We start from the raw sequence: 14990 nt of genomic DNA on the forward strand, positions 1-14990 counted from the left end.
TATTGTACCATATTTCGCCATTTGTTATCAGTGGACAAATATGTCTAAACATATATGGCGCGGTACAACTTGAAGTTTAAGCAAGTGACGGGTCGTACAGTACTAGTACTAACGCACTTCTACGATCTCCCTCCTCGTCTACCAGACCCTCGCTAACTATCATAATGTCTCCTCCAACTTCTGGGAAAAGCAAAGAATCAGGGACTGCCCGGGTTCTGGGGTCTGGTGCATCTGGTTTGTACTTCGGTTTCGGTCTGCAATGCTAATAACGAAGTAGCTCACTGTGTCATGGCCACTAGGTGTCGCTGAGTTACTGGTATTTCATCCAGTTGACACAGTAGCAAAACGGCTTATGAGCAATAAAGCCAAAGTACATTTTTATTGTAAAACTCATTTGTTGCAATTTGTTGACCACCTTTTGACATCCAGGTATCCTTCTCAACGCTTTCCCCGATCGTGTTCCGCGACTACGCTACGGCTTCGTTGCCTAAAAAGCTCCTGTCTCTATTCCCCGGTCTTGGGTATGCAGCAGGGTACAAAATTTCGCAACGGATATACAAGTTCGGTGGGCAACCATGGTTCAATGAGATCATCACGCGAAATTACAAGAGCGAGTTCACGAGCGTATTTGGCGAGAGGAAGGGCAAGATGATGATGCAGGCAACTGCTGGCAGGTAGATTTGAATTTTCACGTGGTAAATGCAATGTGCTGATTGTTCCGCGCAGCTTGACTGGTATTGGTGAAGTTGTGGGTCATTTTTCACCCTAGCTTTCTGACTGGGTAGTAACGTTCTATCAGGTTCTACTTCCTCTAGATGCCTTGAAGATAAAACGACAAGTCAACCCCGAGGCGTTCCGTGGACGAGGAGTCCTTCGGATATTCATGGAGGAAGGCACCACCCTATACCGTGGATGGGGTTGGACCATGGCCCGAAATGCGCCAGGTTCCTTTGCGGTAAGTCTATTTCGGTGGCCATGTTCATCGTGCTGAACCTCTGTTTCAGCTCTTCGGCGCTTCGGCGGTGACGAAGGAGTACGCGCTTGGTGTCACTGACTATTCCAAAGCCACGTGGACCCAGAACTTCATTGCATCTATCGCAGGAGCTGTTGCGTCTATCACAATTGCAGCACCCCTAGACACAGTCAAGACTCGTATCCAAAATGCAAACTTCGAACAGAAGGTGCCTGGCCTAACGGTCGTGAGGGACCTTATCCGAAATGAAGGCCCTACAGCGTTCTTCAAGGGCTTGACCCCTAAAGTGATTAGTCTTTATTCTAGTTCAACTTCGTGCTAATGACTTGTGAATGTAGATTCTTGTCGTTGGGCCGAAGCTGGTCTTCAGTTATACCCTCGCGCAATCACTAATACCTTTCTTTGGGAAGTACGTATGAACGGTAAAACACATTCCCTAGTCTATGATATCTCGGTCCTGCTTAGCTTTGGATATGCCTGGTGCTTGCACATTGGCTGCAGCCTTGTTGACATTGCTACACTGATCTAAAAACGTCCAACTAACAATAATACACCCTTACAAAAAAAATTGTCAAGAATGAGCGTGGTAGCTTTGCATTGAACCTTTCTCGATGAATTTGCGGTCCTGCATGTGCAAATCTACTTAAGCGAAAAACAAAAATTTACTGTAAATATGACTGCATAGCTGGAATCTACGAAAAATATCTTTTCAAACATAAATCATGTTACCTATTCAAATATTGTTGATACAGCCCCGGCTGCCCAGGGCTGCCCTCGTAGTGATCGATCGATATTAAGTTCACTCGAAATCCGATGAGTCACACTATACATTGACAGAATCTAGATGAGTCTCAGAGGAACTGTTTATCAGAAAGAAGCTCACGGAGGCTCTGATCATGAGCGACTAGTAGTGCTGGTTGCTGCATGCAGGTACCTGATCCTGAAATAGTAGGCGGTAAATATGCGACACGTCTCAGGCTCAACAGTGTGCTTCAGTTCGGCAACGTGGATGACCTATGTGGCCGCACCGCACCGCATGCAACCTGCCAGGTCATACGATGGGCCTTCGAGTTTTTTAAATTCGATTCTTGATCAGCACTGCTTCAAGTTCCCCTAGGTCATGTCCGATGTGTCACCTCTACTGGGCAAATATTGCCCATGGCCTACATAGACTTGATATAGACCACGGATGTGACGGAACCCATTCTTCTTTCTTGACAATTGCGTAGCAATATGATACGATCAACATGCGATGCCAGGATCTACCAGTGACAATATTCGGAAGGCATCAAGGCCCGGCGAGACACCCCATAATCGAGAAAGAATGAGTCTCCCCTAGCTAGACTATGTAAAAGGAGAACAGCCCAATCTTTCTTCATATAGTCTGGCTAGGGACTCCCCGAAAGCCATCATGGCGATGTGATTCGACGAATCAAAGTAAAAGTTACGTCAGACAAAGAACTGGCCTTTTACTCAATATTGGCGCTCACCGCATGTCGAAACTCTCCAATATTAATCAATCCAGGCCTTGAACGATTACAGGTGAACGCTATCTCACATGCATACTAGAGGAAGACAAGGGTTCGCACTGGCAACATTCAATCATCGGAATACTTCTTAGAATTAGCGCTGTGAAAAGTTTTCTTGAATTCGCGCTGCGCGGGACAAGCCAGGCTCTAACCAGGGTCCAGGGTTACACATAATCGTTATTATTATGGTACGAGAATATTCGCAGAAGTCGCATGGACCACAGATGGCCTAACCAATACGCCGTTCATCGGTGCGAAAACGGGGTGTATAGCGCTTGCCAGGATAACTGCGGATCGCACTACACAGCGCCAGTGTCACGGTTTCGACTTTTAAGTCATTCGAACTCCAGTATGGCTTGTGGTATTTCAATGACTTCCTCGCGAGTGGCGTTTTGGAAACCACAGATAGACGCGAGAAGCTGTGATACTTACTGGTCGATGTGTTGCGGCATGAACCTGTGAATGGACGATTGGCGCTGCCTTGCGGAATCGATGTCTTCCACTTGCAGGACATCAAAGACTCGCCTACCTTGCCTACTTTTCCCTAAGCATCAGAGCAGCATACCAGTCAGTGAGTACTGGTCAACTTTTTCGTCCCTATAATTGAATCACCATTCGTGGCAGAGTCGGATTCATCCACCAGATTACTGTGACGAGCTATGGTTCTTTCCAAAGTGGTGGACCTGTAAGGAAGCTTCAACCGCAGCGCAAGCCAAAGGATCAACGTTGTCATCTCTTACGTCCCCCACTGCCAGACGGATCCATTCCCAGGATGCCAGAGATTTTGCCAGTCTGGGAACGGCCATACGAATCGATCCCGCCAACGCGCCCACCGCCGCCGTCGCCGCCTAACATCTCGCTGGAATGCTGCATGTTCATGCTCCGCCTCAACTCTGCCCGCCACCCTCCTTGCTCACCCATCTCCTACCCGCCCCTCTCCTTGCCCGCTTATCGAGGAGGGCGGGGCAGCCATGATGCTGTGTACGGCTGAGGCTGGATGATGAGAAGGCCAGCACATCGCAAGAACCAGCCAAGATCAATATATGACATAGAAATGTGTTAGAAATGAGCTCACTATGTTGCTATGGCATGGCAACAAAAAGACTCCCAACGTCCATGGAAGTAAGTCCTTAGTGCTATTGCACACAGTGAGCAAGCGTGAGAAACAGTGACGGGCACAGAAACATTCACACTCCGCTTGGAGGTGCCCGATGCCCTATACTTGGTCCGGACCGGCCATTTCAGAGATGGGCCCTCTGTCGCGTTCGCTCAAACTCGTCACTTACTGGGGCTCGCAACCATGAAACCAAACTCGTACCGGAAGGTAAAAGTGGGAGAATGTGCATTTGGTTCCCTGCACTCCGGCACTCGACCTACAAATGGGCCCCAAGTACTAATACTGCGCCAGCCCTGGAACCAGAATTCCAGCTTATCCTCCGTAGGATCCCCCAGATGTCCCTGTCGATGTTGCTGCTTGCCATGATCAAGACGACTGTAAAGTCAAGTGGTATGATGTATCACCAGGACCTGCAGCTTAAAGTCATTCGTGTATCACACTTTTTGCTACAGTACGAGTAAGTGATACATTATTCTCCCAGCTACTTGTGAGTAGGCAATCTTCAAATCGGTCCTGGCACGAAGAGTAACTTTGATTTGTAGAAGGATACAAGACTATTCTATATGTACATACATTAGTAACACGAAGACGGACAGGAAGTATTACGCGCAGGGAGCCGAATGAGAACTTGATACCACAAAGGACAAAGCAAGGAAGGCGGAAGGTCATGTATTTATCGTAATTATGCAACTCAAAACTTTCAGGTCTGCGTGAGACATGAATCACGTACTAACGTTCTAGTCGTAAGAATTAGTGCAGTGCGTGAAAGAAGTGAAACTGATCTCACCTCCAGAAGCCATGCACTAGGTGTTAGGTGTTAGGCTCCACACTTGTAGGGCCTTTTAGGAAGGAGCTTGATGATTCGGTCCGGCGGGACAGCATAGCGGGGGCAATCAAGATGCCATCGAAGTGAGCCGACCATCCAGTGTTGCAACCCTTCGATATAGATAGCCACCTGCCTGTCAACTTCTTCGCCCCACGAGGGGAGGATAGCACGGTTGGAGTCGAAGCGCTGGATGGCATCTTTGCACATTTGACCAGCGTAGTCCATGGCACCTTGCAGGTCTAGTCCTAGTTCGTGCATGATCATGGGAACTATGTTTTCCCAGGGTGCGTGACCGCAAGATTGCTCCTTGTTGTATGACAAAATATCCTGTCGGCGGTAATGTCAGCGGCTCCCCTGTGTTAAATGACAGCACAAACTTACGTTGTGCCAACAAACATGATCATTGGTCGCTTCCTCCAAGGCCTTCACAACTGGATGCGACATAACTTCGTCGGGAAGATCAATTCGAGCTACGAATTCGATGAGGCTAAAGCAGGGCTTCACTCCGCCTGTATCTCGCCTCAAAGCAATGTAAGATTCTAGATCATATACATGCTCTTTAGCACGGTCATCCACCTGCTTGGCCACAGCAGCGAAGTACAATTCGCTTGCGTAGATAAACCGCTCTGTGCAGCCGGGACCTGCAGTCTCCTTAAAGCGACTGAAAAACCTAACCACATAACGACTTTTAGAAAGAGTGTATGCGAAGAAAAAATAGCCGTACGATTTGCACATCTTTGCATCAAGCCGTTCCGTGTCAAAATTGATGGGATCGCGGAATGCAGAAATACAGGATTCATGCACTTCCCGTATATCGACGACGCCAGACTCCATCAAGTCGTCTGCAATGAACAACCAGTTCGAGAAGTCAGAGCAGACTTGGAGGTGGAAAGCATCTGCATCAGGATAGCAAGCAACAGCAAGTCCGTTTGCGTCCACGTCAATATACCCTCTGATCTCGGGCTCTACAAGTTGGGCTACATCCATAAGCCATCGAACAGATGCGCGGCACGCTGCATCACGGTGAGGGTTCTGTCGGAAGGGATAGTGGCAATCATTGATGAGGTCAGGTAAAATGAATTGTGAGGGCTCGCAGTCAGGAGTGGTCGTGTGGGTGACAGTGGAAAACATGATAGGGGTCGTCGGATTCATATCGTGAATATTGAGATGAGGAACCTATAAGTGCTACAAGATTGTCAGTCTTTATAATGTTTGTTAGCGCCAGTGGACGTCTGTCTCCTTTGGATCCATTATGACGGCTGTGTCATGCAGACGCCACAAGCGATTTCCATAACTGATGTCTAGCCTGAGGCTTGTGTTTACTGTTCCGGATTATCAGGATGGGTGGATTGCCGAGGAATTGTACATGACAGTACTAGTATATCCTGTACTGCCTAAATGATGCAGGTTCTGTAGAAGTGCTGATGTTTGTAAAGAGGCAATGATTAGTTTGACCTACCACCCAAAATTCCTCGACTGCCAAGACCTTTAGCTTCATAAGTTGTTGCGAGCTTTACTCATCTCGCATATCACTTCATCTCTCCCTTCATTTGCGCCGCCCTTTTATCTATATGGAGAGCCAACACATATTGAGCACTGGGTCACCCACATGTAAAATCCAACAGCGACTGCTTTTTGATGGGCAAGAGGGACGTCTGCAACAGTGAACATAGTCGACGAGTTGGGAGTAGAGATTGAATCAACTGTGCTGTAGTGTAATAAGTGCGCAGACGGCGAAGTTGTAAAACATCTATGACAGGTGTGCTGTCAGCTGGGGGACGTACCGTACCTGGAGTCTTGACTGAGGCTATTCCATAACAGTATACCACAGCGTCTGCTCGCGGCACTGAACGGGCACTATTATCACTTTGTTCTGACAGATGAATACGGCAGCCTGAGCCATCCGACGCACCTCGCGAGTCAGATCATAGTATCCATTTCGCCGCGTGTTTCTCTTCAAGTTTATAATGCATCCGCAACATTAAAGTCAAATCCTAAATCTGATGCAGTGAGTTGAGTCTTCGAAGCCTCCAACCTTCAATGTACTAATCGCGGTGTTATAAAATCACCGGTGAATATTTGAATCTTGAGCTTGAGTGAGTGATTCAGTACTAGTATACTTGTAAATCGGCTCTGCCGGGTAATGTCACTAGCTTGCCGGAATATCCCGGCACCGGACATCCAGCTGAGCGGTGGCGTTGTTCACTAGCACTTACGGACAACGTCGAGTTCGTCGTACCACTTCGCACATCCTCACTCACACCTATAACAAGTCCTCTTTACATAATTATATTTCATGGGCACCTGGGTCTCAAGTTAGGCAACAGAACTACAGCCGTTCCTATCACTCCTCCGCCAACCCAGGGCACTAGCTCAGGTTCAGTCTCTTATCCTGCTCATTCGTTAAGGCCTCCTGCTACGGGCAGCGAAAACACTACTTCTGCTGAGCAATCATCCCAAGCTGGATCATCTCGATTCTCAACAGACCACACAGCAATCAGTCGCACTCGGTGCGCACCATGCTGCAAGCCAGCAAAATTAGCCATCCTCCACGCATGGATCTCAAACGGCAGCACTTAATTCAGCGCCTCGGATCACGCAGTCTTCAGCAGAGCATTCATCAGCAGCTTGGCCAGTTCCTGCTCAAGACCAGGCTAATCTTGCACAAGCAGATGAGATCGCTGCTCTGAGGGCACGCATTGCTGAGCTTGAGCGCGGGATGCTCATGGCAACCATCTACCGACCGAGTGCCTCCCTAAATCAAGCTTTGGTAGCGGACCCCGCAGCTGTTGACTGAGTTTGAGCAAGTCTGGCCAATGCTAAGGAACAGCTTAAATAACGTACCTTGCCTCCTCCCTCTGTGCCCAGGCCATAAAGTTGGCACCTCAAGTTTATGTAAGTTTTTCATCGTTACAGTCTCCGTTTTGGTTTTTCGGGCGTCTTGCGCATACTGCACTTGTTTGTGGTATCTACTTTTGGTAGTCACTTGCCTCGTCATACCGAGTCATTCGCGCTTTCTACCGGCAAAAATTGCGTGGTATTGCTATCATTATTTCTGGGCTATCTTGTAACTTTCAAACCCTAGCTTGCTCCGTCGCAGTTATACTCACGCAGTGCTCCAAAAATTGAATTGTCATGTTGACAAGTGAGCAAACTAACGACATGGCATAAGAGACAAAATAATCAGAAAAATAAGGCTCGCGTGGAGGTTCCGCACAATTGACTGCCGGACTAATGTTGCCAGGACCACTGGCAGCAAGTGGCACTGCTCGAAAGGTTATTAACTTGAGGGTAAAACCCGTTCATTCAAATGGACATAATGGTCTCGTCTCCTTTCGTCTAGACGTGATAGGTAAGTAATGAAATGCTAAGCGCTGCTCTTCTCGTCCACTTCACGACATGATATTTGTGATTTGTGATCCGTAGCCTCATCCCCACTAGCGTCATCGGTGTCCTCGAAATGAGAACCGTGTTTTCTAGAGGAATGTAAGCATTTGTCTGTCCAAGGACATGCGCAGAGCTTACTCGGGCACAATAAGTGCGATGACGATTACGAATATAGCAACAGAACCAATGAAGATGGCTTGTACCTGATGAAGTATGAATGAGACTGTGCGGAAGCGGAACTCAGTGACTCGCCGTTGCATAGTCTGGGACCACTGTAAGGACTCCATTCTCCATGATAGTTGTTTTCAAGTTGTTACCGCCAGCTGATTGAGTTAAGAACTTCATTTGTGAGCGGGACATAACTATCTACTCACTGGCTTCAATCTGTGCTGATGCTGCCGCAACCATCTACCACGAACACGTTAGCTAAACTTATTGTGCGTGTCCACGCGACCTACATTGCCGAGCTGGTAAACGACACCAGGGAAGGTCGCCCTGAATGCTGGTGGTGACATCTCGGCCAGTTGAATCGGGATCTACAATGATGTTGGGAGTCAAGTTCACAATGAGATTAGGCGAACACATACAACGCCCCAAGCGCCCTGAACACCAACTTGAACACAGAATCCTCCAGCAGAGAGGGCAGAGAATGACGAGGGCAGAACCCATAATGGAATGAACACTGCGAGAGAACATAAGTGTCGTTTTCTATTACTAGGATTAGTGCTTACCTCCGACGAGAAGCACACAACATCTTACATGAAGGTGAGTAGAGCCATGGAAATATCATTTATTGGATGCACATACATGATCGTCACGCGGCGTCCAATGTACTGGCTCACCCATCCAGCCATGGCACCACCGCTGTATGACCCTGAGGGCTTTGGCTGAATGCAGAACCAACCAAGAACTCACACAAAAGCTCCCTGTTTGGCATGTTGAGATTTGACAAGCAGATAAGTTTACAAGACTCACGCAATTGCTAATAATGGTCGCGACAGTGGCATCGTGAGCACTGAAGCCCTTGGTGATCTGGAGGTACGTGGGAAATAGATCCTAGATGGACATTACATTATCGAGTGCATGTTCATACATGGTATATATGAGCATGCCTGTGAACCGTGAGACAAGAAATTGAGCCCTGCAGAGGTGTTGGTATGTTCGTTGTTGACAAGTAAAAGAAATTCAGACCTGACATCAAGAGCACTCCATAAATGCATAAGAGCCAGTGCTGCTTAAGCATCTCCTTTGTTTTCCTGAGGAAACTTTGCGATGTATCGGTCCCTTTCTCCTTCTCTTGTTCCTTGACATGCAAGAAGAACGGACTTTCAGGAACAAGAGCACGGACGATTGCGGCAAAAAAAGTGACGCCTGCTCCGGTCCAGAAAAGCGACCGCCATCCGTATTGAGCTACCAAGGTCAGGTTTACAACAGCTGCAAAAATGTACCCGACAATAAAGCCTTCCTGCAAAAACCCACTTGCAAGCCCGCGAAGCTCGACAGGTAAGTTCTCAAGAGCTGAGGATGCTGAAAGTCCCCATATTCCACCCATAGCGATACCGAATAGGGCACGAAGGACGAGGAATTGTGAATAGGTGTCGACAAAGCCAGTTCCCAGTTCAATGACGCAGCAGAGAAGGAGATTAACGACCAAGGGCCACTTGCGACCATACCGGTCAGATATCATACCAAATATCACCTAGGAAATGGTAAGCTTAGCGGAGAATAGTGGCAGGTGTGACACTTACGGCGCCGACTGATCGTAATAAGAGCGTCAAAGTCAAGGCGGTCGTCTTCAATCATGTCCGAGTCATGCATCAGCGGCGCAAACAACAAAAGAAGGGAAAGGGCGTACGATCGCACTTGTTGACTTTCCAAATTGTGTAGACAGGAGCGGTACTGTGAGCGATACTGCGACGTAATCAGTGGCGTCGCACGCCCAAGCAAGCCAGCTATTGTGATGTGATGAGGATGATAGTATGAAGCGCAATGGAAGTAGGACACTGACCCAGACCAGAACTGAGCCCACTGCACCCAGGTGAGACTTTTGAGCGCAGCAACTACACCACCAAGAGAGGTACGAGTCTCGCGACGCGGGATGAGCTCGCGAATAAATCTCGGTGGCATGATAGAGATAGTCTAACCTCAGAAGAAGGTTAGCATCAGATTAAATATGCTTATATTCGCGAGAAGGGGGTCAGTATCCCCTCAGCCCCAGGCACCCAGTGGGCAACTCGGCCATTAATACGGTTCTTTTCACGGCATCAGGTAATTCTCCACAGAAAGTGATGGCCTTCTGATATCACTCAAATCAAACCTTCATGCTGAAAATGTTGACTTGGGAGTCCTGCATGATCGGCATCGTAACAGTATGGAGCTATAATTTCAACTTTTCAGTATTGTACCTCAGATTACATGCTGACGAGGATACGACAACCACCGGGCCTAACAAATCAAGGTAAGCGCGAGATGATCCTAAGGAAGGGGATGAGTCCTTTACATACTGATTGAACTACATTTCTGCTTCCAAGTGACGTTTAAAGCACCTGTTACAGAGTCATCGATGAGCTATGCATATGTCAGTTGACGATAGGCATCGCATCTTGGACAAATTCGAACCCGTTCGGCGATCTGCTGAATCGAATTTGATCACGGTTTGTTCGCCGCATCTTGCTTATAGAATTCTGCGATTCTATGGGTTACAATTCATCGGATCTGTACCGAGCTTGTCGCGTACGATGACAGCGGAGGCTTGATATATTCCTAGGGTGGACGTTGGTCGCTCATACTATGACAGACGGAGCCGTATCGACTGAGTGGTCGATTTTATTGATAGGTCCGATATGGAAGCTGTTTATATGATGCTCCACATATAGTCACCGCTAGTCAAGATTCAAGAAGAAAGTTGTAGTAAGTCGATTAGTACAGGCTCGAAGGTCCTCAGGAATTCCCACGTGTCTAAAGACTCCGAAATACTTGTCGACTCCGTCACCCGCTCCGATTCTGAATTTCTGAAGTAGCTGCGCTGCTGCAGCTGCACAATCTCTTGCAGCGTGCAGGCTTGCACCGAATAAAAATTCGGTCGCAAACCGAACTCGTCCAGATCAGGTCTAGCCAGGTCACCTAGTAATGCCACATTGATATCGAACGTTGAATATTCAAGAATGAACTGCGGAATGACGATAAGTACTTATTTCGTACTCCTCCAATCATTGTTCGCTTCCTCCGGGCGTTATATGACAACCCCATATTGTCCACTCCGCGCTTACCGCGAATAACGCTTTCGTCCGCCCTCTCGTCGTCCACTGCGTCCCACGGCACCTGATATGAAATTTCAGAATCTTGCAGCTGTTTTGCCTCGAATTAATTGGTCATGGTTCTTTCAACCACTTTCAAAAAGCTATGAAAATCAGGCCGGATCCATAAACGTCACTGGCACTGGTGCTTGATACGATTGCAGAACTACCAATGTGGGTCAATCAATCAGGCCTCAGGGTGTAACAGTACCTGAATTCACATATGGGATGCTCTGCTGGCAAACCCGATTGGCACTGATGGGCCCATCGGTCACCGATGGAGGTGACACCAGCTGGACTACGTCACTTTCTTTTTATAACTTCTCGTACACGTGGAACATACCAACTGCTACAATTGGGCAACAGACGGGCCTCCAGACTTTAAACTTCGCATGTCTATGAGCGATCAATACCTTTACCACAACGCCTTGACTGGGCTTCCCTAAAGAGATCTCGCATCAACTCTAGTTCGTCTATCGTCTTCTCCGATAGTTTCTGGTCTCTCACTGTGGAGACCATAGTGCTGTTGGCGACAATGTACACCCTCTGATCGGGTAACTTCGCCTCCTGAAGGTTGTACCTGACGGTGGCGCGAGTTTCAGCGATGTACTGCTCGCGTGCGGAGCTATACAATACGTCACGACGCGAGCGGTCTTCATCTTCATCGCTGTCGTAACCCGATTCCTTGATGATGTTTCTGATATGTGAGTCTGATTTCGACCGCACGATATAAGTAGGAATATTCAGACGCCGACAATTGACCAGCATGGCAAGGTCAGTCATCGTAAAGCGGGTGTCGAAAAGGATGATAATGCAGTCGAAAACATAGAGTCCCTGTGCAGTGAAATATTGCCAATCCGGTATGTTCAACGTGCCGGACCCTGGGACGTCATACCAAACGAACGGATTTTTGGGGTTTGGGTCTGGGAATCTAGCAATATTCGTGGTGGTCTCAACCACACCCGTTGGTGCAGCCCCCTCATCTCTGTTTCGAAGGCCTCGAAAGGCGTTGATCAGCGATGACTTTCCTGCGCCAGAAACTCCTGTCGCTGCGAAATGGAATAGTCCCTCTTGGTATTGGACTCCGTGCTTCGCTAATTGTATCTCCTCCTCACTGGGGATACTCACGAGCTGGAACGCGCTGTGTTTCTCCAAGGTCTGCGGGTCCTCCTTCCCATTTATGGTATTTTCAGTTATAGTAATATCGGCTGCACCCTCGAGTTGAGCCAAAATGCAACCGGACAACTAATACTTTCTTGCCTTTATTGGTTGACTTCGTGGGCGAGACGCCTTCTTCTTCCTTCGTCTTCATCTGGAGTACTGCGGCGCAACGCTCTGGCGTTTCATAAAGACGCCTGCGCGGGGTTTCTTCCGAAGCATGCATCCCCACTTCGCTCGGCCTCCGCCACACATTTGTTTGTGCAGAATGAAATTCTTCGACGTTTCTCCCGGTGGCACGTGGAGCTCGAGCAGCTGGGAACTCATCTATTTCCTCTCTGATTCCTCTCGTGTCTATATCAATACGATCTTCTTCCTGCCATTCTACACCCTGCCACCCTGCCATTGGTGCCCTATTAGCTTGCCTTTGGGAGCGCGAGTCTCTGGCATGTGCAAGGTTGGCAAAAGTGGGATTTTCGAAGATCTCCGATGACCGAATTTCTTCGACGATTCTAAAAACGATGCCAGCAATGATCCGAAGAGCTTGCATGGGGGAGGACATTGACGCGCCCATTTTTCATGTGGTAGGTTAGAGTTCTGTATTTTGAAGGGATGGTAGAAAAGATGGATCACCTTCCACTATTACACAAGGTGGTGGTTATATGCATCTTGAAATGCTGTGTAGCCTCGAGGACCAAATTGCCAATACATTAGATGGCTCATGGCTGATCGTCTCTTCTTTAGAGGGCAGCTGTGGAGACTATCCTACAACATCACGCCCCACGAGGTTCCAGTTTGCGCTTCTCAATCACAAACCAGGGCGTTGCGCAGTTAGATTTCCATTTTTGTACTCAACCAGGGTAAGATATGCATTCGCGCGAAGCTAGTCGTAATAAGAAGGATAGATATTAAATTGACTAAAGATATTTTAAGGTAGGCACAAGGCATGCAATGGACTGTCGTGAATTGTATAGGGGGTGCTAGTGACTTGAAAATTGAAGATATTTGTCTGCTATAGGGCTACAGGGGAAAGGAGGCCACCGGAAAACATTATCCCATATTAATGACGTAGAGTTCAGGGACCCAAGCATTCCTGTAATAATGGGCCGATAGGATATACACGTCCGACGCACGAACATTGTTTTTGCTAAACGCCCAATCTTCCCAACCATGTGCAACGGGCTTATCCTGATGACCGACGAGTCAGTAATTTTGTGTCAATCTCAAGATTACACATACCCTTGCACGGTCCTCAAGATGTCGAATCTGACTGGCAATCTCTATAGCGAAATCTTGACGAGTCATCGGTACGTTATTATCCAGTACTTTAAAGCGCCGACGAGATGCATCCGAAGATCTGTTGGGTAGGTATCCGGGCCACTACGTGAATTGGTAAACACAAACTATTATAACAGAGACTGTGGTGATACTCACTTTTATCGCCAGAGTAGTTTCTCGCCAGCCGTGATGAGCGAATATCGCGTCAGTCGGACGATCAACGACGACTGTTCCGGTCAGAATATCTCTCACGCGCACACCGTACCAACCACCCGCGCTAAATGTGATGCCGGGGAAGCTCTGCTGAGAAGGAGTGAATTCTCGCGAGCGGGGAACACGCTTCGCTATTCTTCCATCTCTCAGCTCCCAATATAGTGGCATCTCGGCGCCCACCATCGAGGGGTGAGGGGAAGGATTGGCATTCCGAATATAGTACTAATGTCATTTTTGCATAAGAAGAAATACGGAAAGAACATGGAGGCTTACCCCAAGAGACCCGGCTCCACCAGAGTTCACAATCATTTGGTTGGGCTGCATGTATTCCATACTAGAGTGAATGAAGCTAGAATATAAAATCTGCGCTGCAGAATCTTTGAGATGTTCGAGTTGTTGGTGAGGAGCTCATCCCAAGCACTTGCGTATTATATACCACCCATCGCTTCAACACGGTCGACAAAGCGGTGCGCGTTATGAAGCGCTAGTTGTCCGGCGGCAAAGCGACCATTCAAAGTAGTCCAGTAAATTGTGAATCATGAAGCGAAACACTAACCACTCAACGACATACAGCGTGACACAATGAACGTAATTTCCTTCCGCTAAATGGCGGCGTCATCAAGCGTAATTGGGTCACTAGGAAACTTTGAGACTGGCAAAGTGTCTTTGATGCACGTGCAACACAACGTGAGACCTGTCGATATCTGGCGTCTATTAGCAAAACCTAATCCTTGGAGTATTGATTATGGAGTCTGACGGTCTAAGCCAAAGCTCACCAACTGCGGGTGGTCCAATAATCGGGAACGGTTGGTCCTTGATACAAATGGTAGCAGACCGTACGTTGCAACAACCATAAACACGAGACTCGATGGACATAGCATCTCATGAGGGATTAAAACAATATATTTCCCGAGACAGCTTACCGAATCCCGATGTCTGTCTCCGACAATTGCAGGGTGGAGGCAGACTAAAAACAATATTAGCATATAAAATACCGTGTGTCAACCTAGTCAGTCTTAGTGATGACTGTTGGTTACACAAGGACCGTTCGTTGCGACGAGCATACAGAGGTCGCATCCCATTGTACATCTAGACGTCGACTAGTGCACTAGTGGGCACTGGGCAGTGAGCATATTGTGGCGTGAACCTGTGTTAAATTTCAAATTACCAAAAAAGGGCATATGCGAGAGTCAGCGACAATTTACAAAGCGAC

General features: G+C 47.9%; 6 protein-coding genes across 6 annotated transcripts; 1 reads left to right on the forward strand and 5 right to left on the reverse strand.

Annotated features, from left to right (window-relative positions):
- The first annotated feature begins 33 nt into the window (after positions 1-33).
- On the forward strand, positions 34-1584 carry F5147DRAFT_719843 (mitochondrial carrier protein). Its single transcript, XM_041438786.1, has 7 exons — positions 34-234; positions 300-370; positions 430-674; positions 727-748; positions 800-955; positions 1005-1259; positions 1312-1584. The coding sequence occupies exons 1-7, from the start codon at positions 165-167 to the stop codon at positions 1390-1392; spliced, it is 900 nt and encodes a 299-aa protein (XP_041287454.1). The 5' UTR covers positions 34-164; the 3' UTR covers positions 1393-1584.
- A 2852-nt stretch (positions 1585-4436) lies between these two features.
- Positions 4437-5576, reverse strand: F5147DRAFT_585113 (isoprenoid synthase domain-containing protein; the record flags this gene model as incomplete). The annotated part of the gene is made up of 3 exons (XM_041431838.1): positions 4437-4772; positions 4827-5115; positions 5170-5576. 3 exons carry the CDS (start codon positions 5574-5576, stop codon positions 4437-4439), a joined length of 1032 nt encoding a protein of 343 aa, XP_041287455.1.
- Positions 5577-7658: 2082 nt separating this feature from the next.
- Positions 7659-10104, reverse strand: F5147DRAFT_840351 (carboxylic acid transporter protein). The gene is made up of 15 exons (XM_041444285.1): positions 9841-10104; positions 9688-9784; positions 9581-9625; positions 9024-9531; positions 8945-8973; positions 8808-8888; positions 8748-8758; positions 8640-8696; positions 8564-8586; positions 8420-8514; positions 8291-8368; positions 8207-8240; positions 8085-8155; positions 7971-8035; positions 7659-7921 (listed from the first exon to the last, which is right to left on the reverse strand). Exons 1-15 carry the CDS (start codon positions 9957-9959, stop codon positions 7813-7815), a joined length of 1422 nt encoding a protein of 473 aa, XP_041287456.1. The 5' UTR covers positions 9960-10104; the 3' UTR covers positions 7659-7812.
- A 621-nt stretch (positions 10105-10725) lies between these two features.
- Positions 10726-12902, reverse strand: F5147DRAFT_763892 (interferon-inducible GTPase-domain-containing protein; the record flags this gene model as incomplete). The annotated part of the gene is made up of 5 exons (XM_041440670.1): positions 12381-12902; positions 11542-12286; positions 11374-11438; positions 11102-11153; positions 10726-10955 (listed from the first exon to the last, which is right to left on the reverse strand). Exons 1-5 carry the CDS (start codon positions 12858-12860, stop codon positions 10726-10728), a joined length of 1572 nt encoding a protein of 523 aa, XP_041287457.1. The 5' UTR covers positions 12861-12902.
- A 310-nt stretch (positions 12903-13212) lies between these two features.
- On the reverse strand, positions 13213-14261 carry F5147DRAFT_416639 (uncharacterized protein). Its single transcript, XM_041429712.1, has 4 exons — positions 14051-14261; positions 13721-13999; positions 13526-13666; positions 13213-13474 (listed from the first exon to the last, which is right to left on the reverse strand). Exons 1-4 carry the CDS (start codon positions 14108-14110, stop codon positions 13337-13339), a joined length of 618 nt encoding a protein of 205 aa, XP_041287458.1. The 5' UTR covers positions 14111-14261; the 3' UTR covers positions 13213-13336.
- On the reverse strand, positions 14127-14872 carry F5147DRAFT_719873 (uncharacterized protein). The gene is made up of 3 exons (XM_041438787.1): positions 14701-14872; positions 14554-14641; positions 14127-14501 (listed from the first exon to the last, which is right to left on the reverse strand). Exons 1-3 carry the CDS (start codon positions 14761-14763, stop codon positions 14380-14382), a joined length of 273 nt encoding a protein of 90 aa, XP_041287459.1. The 5' UTR covers positions 14764-14872; the 3' UTR covers positions 14127-14379.
- Between the last annotated feature and the right edge of the window lie 118 nt (positions 14873-14990).

The sequence above is a fragment of the Suillus discolor genome, assembly GCF_016758755.1.
Source record: "Suillus discolor strain FC423 chromosome Unknown F5147scaffold_80, whole genome shotgun sequence".
NCBI classification, from domain to species: Eukaryota; Fungi; Basidiomycota; class Agaricomycetes; order Boletales; family Suillaceae; genus Suillus; species Suillus discolor.